The sequence below is a fragment of the Mirounga leonina genome, unplaced genomic scaffold (genome assembly GCF_011800145.1).
Source record: "Mirounga leonina isolate KUSES-001 unplaced genomic scaffold, KU_Mleo_1.0 Mir_168, whole genome shotgun sequence".
Classification (NCBI taxonomy): domain Eukaryota; kingdom Metazoa; phylum Chordata; class Mammalia; order Carnivora; family Phocidae; genus Mirounga; species Mirounga leonina.
In genome coordinates this window covers 17,235,173-17,249,752 of record NW_023270426.1, presented here as the reverse complement: position 1 = coordinate 17,249,752, position 14,580 = coordinate 17,235,173, and the positions used below count along the sequence as shown (strand labels likewise).

The 14,580-nt window shown below is 40.7% G+C and overlaps 1 protein-coding gene and 1 pseudogene across 1 annotated transcript in view; both read right to left on the bottom strand.

The window, feature by feature from the left end:
* RAD50 (RAD50 double strand break repair protein) overlaps positions 1 to 14,188 on the bottom strand; it is an 84,596-nt gene extending 70,408 nt beyond the window's left edge. Inside the window, 2 exon segments of the mRNA XM_035014102.1 lie at positions 11,331 to 11,414; positions 13,756 to 14,188. Coding sequence (XP_034869993.1) covers positions 11,331 to 11,414; positions 13,756 to 13,884 — 213 coding nt within the window. The 5' untranslated portion in view covers positions 13,885 to 14,188.
* On the bottom strand, positions 8,907 to 9,056 carry LOC118017237 (annotated as a pseudogene).
* Positions 14,189 to 14,580: the final 392 nt, after the last annotated feature.

The following is a 14,580-nucleotide window of genomic DNA, read 5'->3' as shown; positions in this document are numbered from 1 at the left end:
TTACAACTTTCTACACATTTATAAGATTTGTAATAATGTTTTAAGGCTGTCTGATAATTCTATCATCTCTTTCATTTTTGATCTGATTCTATGACTGAATTTTCTCCTGTTTATGGGTTCCCTGCTTCTTTGCATGGCTGGTAATTTTTTACTGTGCATTTTATATTGTTGAATAAAGAATTTTGTTTTACTCCTTTAATGAGTATTGAACTTCGTGCAGGCATGCAGTTGAGTTTCTTAAGGTTTGATCCTTATGAGCCTTTGTTTTTAAAGATGATAAAGGGGACTAGAGCAACCTTTACTCTGAGACTAATTTAGTATCATTTCCCCTTAACCTCAAGAAACTCCTTTAACATTTCTTGTGGCACAAGTGTGCTGATGAACAAGTAACTGTCACTTCTAAAAAAAATCTGAAAATGTACTCCATTTCATCTTTATTTTCTGAAGGATATTTCTGCTGGATATAGAATTTTAAGCTGAATTTTATTCTCCAGCACTTTGAAGATATCACCTCATTATCTCCTGGCTTGGATGGTTTTTGATGACAAGTGAGTTGTCATTGTTTTTCTCCTCTGCATAATGTTTTACTTTTTCCTCAGTCTGCTAAAATCCTTTTATCTTTGGTTTTCAGTAGTTTGAATATAACATAAATGTGTTTTACACTATTTGTGATGTGTTGAGATTCTTGGGTCTTTTTTCATTTTCTGTTGAGATTGTTCTCTACACATATGGCCATGTTTTCCTTTAAATTGTTGAACTTATGTATCCTTGTCTGCTAATTCCAAAATCTGTTACCTCTAGATCTGTTTCTCTGCATTTTTTTCCTCCCAGTTATGGATCACATTTGCTTCTTCATATATCCACTAATTTTTTTTTTTATTACATCTTAGACTCTCAGACACTGTAGATGCTACACTGGGAGTTTGGCCTGTGTCAACTTCCTTTAGAAAGTACTGAGTTTTGTTTTAGCAAGCGTTAATTTATTGGAAACACACCTTGATTCTGTCAAAGCTTATTTTAGATTTGTTAGGATGGCCTTTCTGAGGTCTCAAAAGAACACTAGGGTTCCAGAAGACCTCCCTACTCTGGCATATCAAAACTCAAATGTCACCCAGCAGTGTGTAACCTCTAGAATATCCATTCAGCTCACAGTCCCACTCCACTACCCCACTAGTTGTTCTCTGCTAGCCCTCACTGAATCCTGTCCTGGACACACGTAGCTTAGTATCTAGCCAAAGATTCAACAGTCCCTTACACTGATTTCTGGTGCCCATCTCTGCAAAGCAATCCCACTCCTGTATCTTTCCTATGATCTTCAGTCACCTCAGTAAACCCACACTTCTACCTTTGTTTCATCTACCTGGCAATACCACAATTCTCTGTTGGGTTCTAATTCCATGTATAGAAAGCTAGAATGAATGCGTAGTCACATCATCTATTTCTCTATTCTCAAGATCACAGCCCTGCAGCATCTGTTGTCCAATACCTAAAAACAGTTGCTTCAATTATTTGTTCCAGTTTTATAGTTATCCTGGAAGCAAAAGTATAATACTTATTACTCTACTGTAACCAAAACACAAGTCCTGCATCCTGCCTTTTTTTTTTTTAATCACAGACTATCTTTTGTTGGCCTTTTAATAACTTTTTGTCATAAATCTAACTTTGATATTAATTCATCAAATCATTAAAAAATGATCAAGCACAAATTTATTAAGCACTTAGAACTTCCATGTGTTGTTTTGGTTTGAGAACGAAGGACATTTTTTCCTGTGACATATGGAAGACAGGTTAAACAGAAGAGTAGAAGAAGAAGTGTTAAACATCATCTTAAGAGACATACAGGATGCTCTGGAAACACAAAGCAGGCGCATCTAATCTACCTAGTAGAGTTCTGGGAAGGTTTCCTAAAGGAAGTGAATGCTTAAACTGAGAACTGCCAGATGGGCAGGAGTTAGGCAGATGAAAAGATATGAGTCACTGAACAGTTAAAGTAATTTCAGAAAGTATGGTGCAGAAAGTAGGGGAAAGGGGAGTAAAGACAGGAAATGGCTCCAGTAATTAAGAGCCTTCTGAAACATGTTAAGGGCTTTGGACGTAAGGCAATGGAAAGTCAATGAGGAGTTTAATCCAGGAGAAATGCATGTAGTAGATATGCATTTTAGACAAATCACTTAGCCTTCAGGATAAACAAACTGCCCTGAGGCAAGACAGGAGGTAGGAAGTAACCCAGGAGAAACGGGAAGACAGCCTGCATAAGAGCTTCAGAACTGAGGATGGAGTTGAGGGAGAAGTCGCTGGACTGGCTGCTCAGAAGTTGCAGGACTCAAAATTAATATATAGAAATCTACTGCATTTCTATACATTAATAACAAAAGAGCAGAAAGAAAAATTAAGAAAACAATCCCATTTACAATTGCACCAAAAAGAATAAAATGCCCAGGAATAAATTTAACCAAGGAGAAGAAAGACCTATACTCTAAAAACTGTAAGACAATGATGAAACAAACTGAAGATGACACAAATGGAAAGATATGCCATGCTCATGGATTGGAAAAATACTGTTAAAATGTCCATACTACCCAAAGCAATAGAGAGATTCATCGCAACACCTATCAAAATACCAACGGCATTTTTCACAGAACTAGAACAAGTAGTCCTAAAATTTGTATGGAATCACACAGAGAAGACCCTGAAAAGCCAAAGCAATCTCGGAAAGGACAAAGCTGAAGGTATTACAATCCCAAATTTCAAGAAATACTACAAAGCTGTAGTAATCAAACAGGATGATACTGGCACAAAAACAGACACACAGATCAACAGAATAGAAGCCCAGAAATAAACCCATGCTTATATGGTCAATTAATCTACAACAAAGGAGACAGGAATATACAATAGGGAAAAAATAGTTTCATCAATAAATGGTGATAGGAAAACTGGACAGTTATATGGGAAGCAATGAAACTGGACCACTTAAACCATACACAAAAATAAACTCAAAATGGATTAAAGACCTAAATGTGAGACGTGAAAGCATAAAACCCCTAAAAGAAAACATGGTAATCTTGAGGACATCAACCCTAGCAACATATTTATGAATATGTCTCTCCTCAGGTAAGGGAAAGAAAAGCAAAAATAAACTAATGGGATTATATCAAAATAAAAAGCTTTTGTACAGCCAAGTAAACCATCAAAAGAACAAAAAGGCAACCTAATGAATGGCAGACAATATTTCCAAATGGTATATCTGATAAGAGGTTAGTATCCAAAATATATCCAAAAAACTCATACAACACCAAAAAACCCAAATAATCAGATTAAAGAGAGGCAGAGCACCCGAATAGACAGATATTTTCCCCAAAGACATACTGATGGCCAAAAGACACATGAAAAAATGCTCGACATTACTCATCATCAGGGAAATGCAAATCAAAACCACAAAGAGACACCACTTCACTCCACTCCAAATGGCTAGTATCAAAAAGGCAAGAAGTAATAAGCGTGGGCGAGGATGTGGAAGAAAGAGAACCCTCGTGCACTGTTTGGTAGAAATGTAAATTGGTGCGACCATTGTGGAAAAAAGTATGGAGGTTCCCTAAATACTAAAACCAGAAATATTATATGATGTAGTAATTCCACTAGCAGGTATTTACCCCCCAAAAATGAAAACATAATTTGAAAAGATAATAATGCACAGCTATGTTTATTGCAGCATTATTTACAAAAGCCAAGATATGAAAACAATCAAAGTGTGCATCTATAGATGAATGGATGAAGATGTAGTATATACATATGATGAAATATTACTCTGCCATAAAAAATAATGACATCTTGCCATCTGTGGCAACATGAATAGATCTAGAGAGTATTACGTGTAAAATAAGTCAGAAAAAGACAAATACTGTATGATTTCACTTATTTGTGGAATCTAAAAAACAAAACAAATAATAAAAAAAAATAACCAGAAACAGACTCATATATATGGAGAACTGGTGTTCACCAGAGGGGAGGGAGGTAGGGGAATGGGTGAAACGATTCAAGAGGATTAAGAGGTACAAACTTCCAGAATAAGTAAGTCAGAGATGAAAAGTACAGCATAGAGAATGAGGTCAATAATACTGCGATAACATTTTAGGGTGATGACAGATGTTAACTACAGTTATAGTGCTGAGCTTTGCACAACCTAGAGAACTACTGAATTACTACGTTGCGCACCTGAAACTAATATAACACTGTAACAACTATACTTAAACTGTAGAACTTAAAAAAACAACATACAACTTAAACAAAAAAAGGAGCTGCCTCTTGGGATATAGATGTGTCAGTGAGGAACTGACAAGATGTTGATATTCAGCTTTGAAAGCCCAGGGACTTGATGCTCTCATTTCAACTCAAGGAAAGTAGTTGCTGAGGTCTTAATCCACAGTAGTTAAAGGAATTATGCATCTATGTACTAGAAAATGAGTTAATTTTTTTTAAAGATTTATTTATTTATTTATTCATGAGAGACAGAGAGAGAGACCGAGAGAAAGGCAGAGGGAGAAGCAGGCTCCCTGCTCAGCAGGGAGCCCGACGCGGGACTCAATCCCAGGACCCCGGGATCATGACCTGAGCCGAAGGCAGACGCTTAACCATCTGAGCCACCCAGGCGCCCTGAGTTAATTTTTTTAAACATGCCCTACCAGCAGGTCAAATAAACATTCATTCTCCTTGGCATCTACCTTTCTAGGACTTAGCTACCAGTCAAGTATTAAATTAGTAAGGAGAATTTTAAGCAAAGGCTGTCTTGTAGCATTTCAATCACGATATTGTTGGTGAGCATACTGAGGAAGAGTTTCTTCAAAAGGAGTAATTCAGGGGATACCTGGGTGGCTCAGTCGGTTATAGCATCTGCCTTCGGCTCAGCTCATGATCCCAGAGTCCTGGGTTCCAGTCCCGCATCAGTCTCCCTGCTCAATGGGGAGCCTGCTTCTCCCTCTGCCTGCCGCTCCCCTTGCTTGTGCTTGAGCGCACTCTCCCCCCACCCGTCTCTGACAAATAAATAAAATCTTTTTTAAAAAAAGGAGTAATTTAGATTTTTTAAGGCAATGAAATAAATACTACATTTTAGAACAATTTCTATCCAAAAGAATAAAACAAAACAATTTAAGCCCTTCCCTTTCCAAACAATCTAGTTGGAAAACCATAAGATAGGGTAGAAGAAGGTATGTATTCATGCTGGCTGAAGGTGGGGGGACATGGCAACTCAGCCTAGAGCAAGATGACTGCATAGGCTGAGAAGGGTGTCCACATGGGCAGACAGCTTGCCACAGGGTTTCAATAGTCCAAGGGTGTCAGAGTTCAAACAGGACAAAAAGGGCATCCATGAGTAGGGATGAGCCAGCTCAAGGGGAAGGTGTCTACTTTGGGGGAAAACAATGTAGGAATTCAGAGCTGGACAATGTTAAGGAGGGAATCCACAAGAAGGAAAGTGTGCTGGGATAATTCAGATTCCCGATGAGAGAGGACATCCCTGTAAGAGTCCACCTAAAGATTATCAGAGATTGAGAAGGGTGAGTAAGATACCCATTGGGAGAAATGGGGAGGTAATCTAGCATGGGAAGTCAAAGCAGGATGGGAAACCATCCATATGAGGGGACCAGCATGAGGAGTTAGAGCCCAAGCAAGGTGAGGAGGGCGTTCACATGGGGTAGCATCAGTCCAGCCTGGGGTGTTGGGAGCTCTACTACAGTGATGGGAGATTCATTACAAACATGGGGATTGATCAAATAAGTAAATATATTAAGAATATAGTCAATTCCTTGCTTCTCACTGTCTTCACTCTATTTACCAGGCAATGGATTAAATGCTACTTTCCAATTTACTCATCCCTTGATGAAATCCAATTTTCCAACTTGCTCAGTGCTTACCATTGAGCCACTGAACTAGACAGAAAAAACACAACCATGATGACTGGTCTTCTTACAAACTTTCACCCACAAACCTCAAGTGACCCAATGACACCATTATGTAACCCTGTAACACTTCCCTAATCAACTTACCTCTGAGCTAAAAACTACCTTACACTTTTTCAAGCCTCTATAAACCCCTTTTCCCACAGTCAGCCAACAATTTCACTTCTTTTTTCCACTTAGAATATAGAAACAATCCAAAGACAACTGATTTATTCTCTCACTTCTAAATTTAACAATTATATATGTGCCTGCCATCCTCTTACAATAGATAAACAGCTTGTACTCCGATTAACTCCTTCAGTCAAGCAATGGATCCTATCTCTTCTTGCCTACTCCAGGATTTAGCTCTGCAATTATCCCTTCTCCTGCATCAATTTTTTTGCTGTCCAGGGTCATTTCTATCAGTCTAGAAATGCTCTATCCCATATATTTGCTTTATCCCATATTTATCCCACATGAGTTAAATCCTATAGTGCTTAAAAACACATATATGGGAGCGATATGTGACAAAGAAACAGCTGTAGAAATAAGCATCTGGTTAATTTACAGTATCAACCAGAAGCAAAACAAAGCTAATGAGATGCAGACAACAGAGCTGAGCTTCTGAGGGTTCAGGTCAACCGAAGAGATGTGAATGAGGTCAGAGAATGAATGGGAGGGACTGAGGTAGTCACAAGTTTGAAACAAATAGAGGAGAAAGGGGGAAGGTAAGCAAATGGAGCAATATGGAAGTCAAAGTTCCTAAGAAGAGAGAAACAACTGAAGACAGGTAAGAAAGATTGGTGAGGAGCAGCCAAAAAACTCAGGTGTTTAAGATAAGGTAAACAGTATTAGGTGCAGGGACAAATTAAAGCAAGGAAAAGAAAAGAGAAGCTAAATATATAAGAGGAACTGAAATGATGAGAAGAACATAGTAGGATGGGAAAATTGAGGGGATGTGGGCAATTCAGGTGAGGGGAATGACTCCCTCCGTAACGGCAGGTATGAATGACTCAAGAGAGAAGAGCTGAGGGCGCCTGGGTGGCTCAGTCGGTTAAGCGACTGCCTTCGGCTCAGGTCATGATCCCGGGGTCCTGGGATCGAGTCCCGTGTCGGGCTCCCTGCTCTGCAGGGAGCCTGCTTCTCCCTCTCCTACTCCCCCTGCTTGTGTTCCCTCTCTCGCTGTGTCTCTCTGTCAAATAAATAATAAAAATAAAATCTTTAAAAATTAAAAAAAAAGAGAGAAGAGCTGATGAACAAAACAGTATGGGTGGGAGCTCAGAACTGGGAAATGAGAGCAGCTGAAAAGCAGGTAGTGAGGAAAACTAAACGACCAAGGCCAGAAGAATCAGAGGGAGGACATGAGCAGACAGCTGAGAAAAATAGCTCTAGAAAGACAAAAGCATTAGGAAGGGAAATGGGTGACCGACAGACTGAGATTGTCAGAGATGCTAGAGCATCAATCAACACAGAAACATCCAGAAGAACAACAAAAATATGTAAGACACAACAAAACAATAGTCAATAAAACTCTCCTTGATCCTGCAAACATTTTCAGCTACTTCCTTCCTTCCACTCAAAGCAAACTCATAAAACAATTCTGTGTTTCGCTTTATCTCCTGTTTTTCCACATTACTGAGACTGTTTTTGTCAAGATGACCAATGGCCTCCATGTAGCCCAACCTTCCTGACTTGAGCTAGCAACATATTTGACACAGCTGACGTCTCTTAACTTCTTGTTAATACTTCATCCTCTTGTCTTCCAAGACCCCCACTCTCCCAGTCTTCCCTACTTGAGCAGTTATTCTTTTAGCATCTTTTGCAGGTGCCTCCTCCTTGTCCCTATTGCTACATGTTAATGTGCTCTAGTTAAGATTTTCCATCTCGGACACCTGGGTGGCTCAGCTGGTTAAGCGTCTGCCTTCAGCTCAGGTCATGATCCCAGGGTCCTGGGATCGAGCCCCACATTGGGCTCCCTGCTCCGCGGGAAGCCTGCTTCTCCCTCTGCCTGCCGCTCCCCCTGCTTGTGCTCGCTCTCTCTCAGATAGATAACATCTTCAAAAAAAAAAAAAAAAATCTCCCATCTCTCCTCTATATTCACTCCTTATTTGGGCCCATCTGGTTTTAAAATAACCGTATACATCAATGATGCCTAATTTTCTTTCTCTAGCTCAGAACTCTCCCCTGGACATACTTCTGTTTGCCTACTGGACATTTTGGGTATCTCACACACATCCCAGATTCACACGTTTAAACCAGAGCCACCCAAAAGTCCTTTTCCAGAGTTTCCTCATTGTGATAAACAGTGACACTACTTTATTTGATTTTTCAAGTCAAAAAACTTGAAGTTATGTTTGATGCTTCTACTTCTCTTATACACCATTACTCAAACCATCAACTCATCTGCTGGTACTCCCTTGAAAATGTGTCCCAAATCCAAGCATTTCTCAGCATTTCTACCATTACTACCTTAATCAAAACACCAATACATCTCACCTGGATTATCACAAATCTCCTTTATTAGTCTCTACCCTTACCACCTACAAATAGTCTTCTCTCAGCTGCCAGACTGATTGCTTTAAAATACACACGATGCGCTTCTCCTGCATTATTTCTTCCAAAAGATTCCTGTTTAAATGAGAACAGAACCCAAAGGCTTGCAGAACCTAGTCCTAGCTCTCTGACTGAATTTTCTACCAGGCATCTCACCATTTTGCTCCTCCTTGTGATTCCTTGAACACATCAAGAATGCACCTACTTAAGGGACTTTGCACTTAGTATTAACACTAACTGGAATGTTACTCCCAGACTGTGAACAACTCATTCCCTCTAGAATGAGTATTTAAAAGGTGACTCTGATTGCTGTGTGGAAAAGAGAACTTTGAGAATGAGGGCAGGAAAACCAGTTTGAAGACTATCAGAATAACTCAAAGGGAAGAGGAAGGTGGATTAGACTGGGAAAGGATCAGTGAAGATGGAATAAAAGGACAAGTGCTCGCTTCAGCAGCACATATACTAAAATTGGAATAAAGGGACACATTCTAGACATATTTTAGTGCAATGGATAGGCCTTACCCTGGGAGAACCACCTTCATGATCATGGTATCTCCCTTGCCAGGTAAGTATCCATGGACATACTTGAAAAGACTAACTACGGACTGCTTATCAACTGGCAACAGGGGGAGATAAAGCAATCAATCAAAGGATAACACAGGTTTTTGGCATTAGCAAATGTGTGGATGGTGATATCATTTATTAAACTGGAGAGTATGGAGGTAGTACCAGACTTTGAGACCATGAGAGGAATAGGGGGAACAGGGAACCATGAGTTCTGTTTTGAACACGTTAAAGAGATGCCCATTAAATATCCAAAGAAACAGCTGGACATATGTATCTAGAGTTTAGGAAAGAAGTCTGGGCTAAATATATAAATCAAGAATAATATGCACATAACCAGTACTTAAAGCCATGAGAATGAATGAGATCACCCAGGAAGAGTAAGGCAAAAACAGACTCAGTAAAGGAGACTAAAATATGGCCAGTGAAAAAGGAGGCCTGAGATAATGGTGCTATGGAAGCCAAGAGCAATGTTTTTTAAAAACGGAATAAGAAGCTGTATCAAATCTTCTGAGAAGTTACTGAGAATTACAAAATGACCACTTTATCTGGCAACATGAAGATTATTGGCAGCCTTATAACAGCAATTTTAGTGAGGGGGAAAAAAGAAAATCTGAACAGAGCAGGCTGGGGACAAAATGGGAAGCAATAAAACGAAGACGATGAGTACATACAACTCTTGTGAAGTGAGCTATAAGCCTGAACGGAGGTAGTAGCCAGAAGGTGATCTGGAGTAAAGGGAGAGTTTTGTTTGTAGACTAGAGCTACCAAAGCATGCGGATATAAATGATCTTATGAAGAGGGAGAAACTGCTAAAACAGAAGAAGGTAACTGCAAAGCAAAACGCTTGCATTGACAAAAGGGACTGATTGGTTCTAGCCTCCAAGAACAGTTGGTTGCCTTTGGATAAAACAGAAAACAATTTACCCTTAATACAAAAGAAAAAAACAGTACCGGTACAAACGAAGGGTAGTTTGGAAGATTTGAAGATTGGAAAATGAGGTACTTTTTGTCCGATTCCTAATTTTTCAATAAATTACAAGGCAAGATCATCAACTGAACAGAGCAGATTGCAGGTTTAAGGAAACAGAAGGCGTGAAATCGTCATTGCACAGAGGGCTCAATGTACTAAATGATTTTACTATCTCTAAAAGAAAAGCTTATAAATTTTTACACAATTACAGTTACCTTTAGTCATATAAAAGTGGGAACACCTTAAATGACCACCAATAGGGGGTCAACTGAATAAACTATACAATATAAACTCAGTGGATTAGTAATTTTAGTAATTAAAACCAGTGAAATAAAAGTGTGTGTATACATATTAACATATGTGTAGCATGTCACTAAAAATTTGATTCACACAATAGTATAAAATGCTACCGGTGTTTTGAAATATTTACATTTGAGTGTATTTATATCCACACACAAGTATGTTTTTATAAACACAGAAAAAAGCCTGAGAAATATACAACAAACTATTAAGGAGGACTGGTGGGTAACTGAGAGAAGCACATGAAACCACTATATATATAAAACAAGAAAAAACTGTAAGCCAAAATATGTAGTATAGAAAATCTATGTCCTTTACACTCAGTAATGGTATAAACACTGTAATTCCAAGATTTGTACACAAAGACTTAAATTATGGCACATTTTAACGAAAAACTAAAAGCAATCTAAGAAAATTATGCAACTATTAAAAATGTTAATAGGTTACACGTTTTAAGTAGGAAATATTTCAGACATACAAAAAGTATGAAGAATAAAAGAAGCACCCATATGCCCAAAACCTAGATTAAGAATTTAATGTATTCTTTAATGACAGGGGACCTTATGATAACATTAAGTGGGAAAAAAACATGAGAATGCAAAACTAGGGTATGACTTTAGCTATGTAAGACTATATGTACAGGAGAATAAAATACATGAAAATGTCAACAGTGGTTGTCACTGGGTGCTAAGACTGTGTGGACTTTCCTATCTCTTTATATTTTTCCACTGCCAGGTTTTCTACAATAAGCCTTATTTTTATAATTATAAAAATTTTATTTTGAAAATACTTAAGTTCAGGGCACCTGGGTGGCTCAGTTGGTTAAGCGTCTGCCTTCGACTCACGTCATGATCTCCAGGCCCTGGGATTGAGCCCCACACTGGGATTCCTGCTCTGCAGGGAGTCTGCTTCTCTCTCTCCCTCTGCCCTTCCCCACTGCTCATTCTTTCTCCCTCAAATAAACAAATAAAATCTTAAAAAAAACAACTTAAGTTCACTAGCACCATTACCTTGGGATCATGAACAAATGTATTTCCTTTGGTTCCAGGAGGAAAATCTCCAGTACAAATATATTTTAGACATTCAATGATGGTCTAAAAAAAATTAAAAATTGTATTATTTAGTAATAAGAGAACCAGAGAAGTTTATCATAAAATGTTAACTTGTTACAGAAACTATAAAAGATGTAAGATAAAATTTGATATTCTAAAACCTGTAATATGGAAAAACTTAATTACAAAGGTATACTAATATAAAAAATTATTATTTAAAAAGTCCTCTATTTCCAATTAAAACCTTTCAAACTAATTTAATAATAACAATGGCTAATGTAAAATACGGTTACCATAATTGATAACACCGTTTTTGTATAAACAAAATTTGCTGAGGGTAAAACTAAAAATATTCTTACAAAAAAAGAGGTGATAGATGTGTTAATTAACTAGATAGGAGGGATCCTCTCACAATGTACAGTATATTAAATTACCCCGATAAAGGGGTGCTTGCGTGGCTCAAATGGTTAAGCATCTGCCTTCGGCTCAGGTCATGATCTCAGGGTCCTGGGATTGAGTCCCACATCGGGCTCCCTGCTCGGCGGGAAGCCTGCTTCTCCCTCTCCCACTCCCCCTGCTTGTGTTCCCTCTCTCGCTGTGTCTCTCTCTGTCAAATAAATAAAACCTTTAAGAAAAATGAAAATAATAAATTACCCCGATATACTTTAAATATCCTATAATTTTATATATGAAATCACACCCCAATAAAGCCAAAACTTTTTAAAGTTAAATTTTAAAAAATGGCTAATAGTTACACAGGACTTACTATGTGCCAATATTACTAACCACCCACCTTTACATACATTAACCACTTAATTTTCACATTAATCTTAGGTTGTAGAAAACTTTATCTCCACTTCATGAGAAAACTAAAGCACAATGCATTTGGCTCACTCTTGCCCAGTCGCACAGCTAATAAAAGGTGAAGCAAATTATATGTATTTGGACAGCTAATGTTCATAAACACTATGCCAGTCTCCCTTCCAGTAGAGCACTTCATACAATTCTAGGTACACAACAGGCATTCAATAAGTAACTTTTTCACGTAAGCACAAGTAGACAAGAGTGTGGCATTCAATGCTCAACTCGAAACCTCTCTTTCTGTATCCTTTTTGCTTCGTTTAGTCTTCTCTGTTACACAGACAACGCCCTGCTTTTTCTCAAGCCACCCTTGAAGAGTAGACAGTCTCTTGGGCACCTGGGTGGCTCAGTCAGTTAAGCCGCTGCCTTCGGCTCAGGTCATGATCCCAGGGTCCTGGGATCCAGCCCCACATCGGGCTCCCTGCTCAGCGGGGAGCCTGCTTCTCCCTCTCCCTGCCTACTTGTTCTCTCTGTCAAATAAATAAATAAAATCTTAAAAAAAAAAGAGTAGACAGTCTCTTGGCTATCCTCTTCCCGTAACTGCATGCCACTCCAGGGTCCAACTCAAATTTCTAAACATTCCCTGGGCCTTAAAAAGTCAAAGTAAATAAGCTGTGCTCCAATTTTCTATTATGACTAGGTCAGAGTCCTAAACTCTTCTCAGAAGGTCCCAGTTTATCATATAACTTTTTAAGTAATTCCTATAATGGGACAACTGCCAGGAAGTGAATGCTATGTTTTGGGAGCAAGGAGAGTGTTTAAAAAAACAACAGTGCAGGGCGCCTGGGTGGCTCAGTTGGTTGAGCGACTGCCTTCGGCTCAGGTCATGATCCTGGAGTCCCGGGATCGAGTCCCACATCGGGCTCCCTGCTCGGCAGGGAGTCTGCTTCTCCCTCTGACCCTCCCCCCTTTCATGCTCTCTCTCTCTCAGTCTCTCTCTCTCAAATAAATAAATAAAATCTTAAAAAAAGGGGCGCCTGGGTGGCTCAGATGGTTAAGCGACTGCCTTCAGCTCGGGTCATGATCCTGGAGTCCCGGGATCGAGTCCCGCATCGGGCTCCCTGCTCAGCAGGGGGTCTGCTTCTCCCTCTGCCCTCTTCCCTCTCCTGCTCTCTGTCTCTCATTCTCTCTCTCTCTCTCAAATAAATAAATAAAATCTTAAAAAAAAAAAAAAAACAACAACAGTGCAGACTAAAAGGCTTCGTACAAGAATTAAGTTCGCTGAGTGAGCGAGCGGGATTCTCAAGTAAACCTTGTCCACCCAACAAGCCTGGATACCCTGACGAGGCTGGGACTGGTCGCCTCCTAAGGTCGCCGGGGCTTGCAGGCGACACCAGGCCACGCCCAGGGGCCGGGGCCCCACCCGGAGGCCCACGCACTTCCTGGGGGCCCGAAAGCTGAGCCACAGGAACGCCTCTGTCCCCTCTCGTCCTTATCATTATTCTGCGCGCCCCAGATATTTCATTCTCCAGTTCGCAAGATGCGGCGGCCCGTAAACTGAAGGGGGCTCCTAAGGACTTACCGTCTTCCCCGCCCCATTGGGTCCAACCAAAATTGTGAGGGGGCTGAAAAAAGTGATAATTTGCTTATCTTTGTCCTCTATTCCAAAACTCCGCACGCCCAAAATGCTCATCTTTTCGATCCGGGACATGTTTGCAAATGTTTCTTTTCTCAACACCTGGAGCCTAAAGCCCCGTCCCACCAAGACTTAGCTGTGACGCCGGAGCAGGGCGAGCACCGGCCGTGAGGACCCGCGAGTCTCCGAATTGGGAGGCTCCAGGCAGGAGCGAAGGCTCTGGCTGGAACTCTTCCTCCCACACCGGCTTCCTTCCCGCCTGACGAGCGAGAGCGGGGGTGGGCCGGGCCGGGGCCGCCCGCGGTAGACACGAGACGCAGACCCAAGGACCCCGCAGCAGGGCGCACTCACAGATTCCCGCCGCGGCCTCCCCGCGGGTCACGTGGGTCGCTAGGACCAGCGTGCATTTACGCCGCAGGCCAGGGGCACGCCGGGAAGTCGGAGGCTCGCGGTGCGCGCGCAGCCTTGGCTTCCGGGAGCCGGTCGGGCCCGGCGGGTCTTTTGCTGGTGGCCCCGGAGTTCGCCTCCTTGCTGGGTGCGGGGCAGCCCTAAGCCCTAACTCTGAGGACGGCAAACGCTTGTGACAAACTGGTTATCGAAGTGTGATCCTGGGATGCCTGGGATGAAAGGGAGTGCGATGTCGGCGAATGTCAAAACTATTTTCTAAGAATATAAAGACGTCCCTCCGTTTTTCATTCTCTTTCGCTCTGTAACGTACGCACATGACGTATGGTGACGCCATCGCAATGATGGCTGAAAGAATGTGTGCTT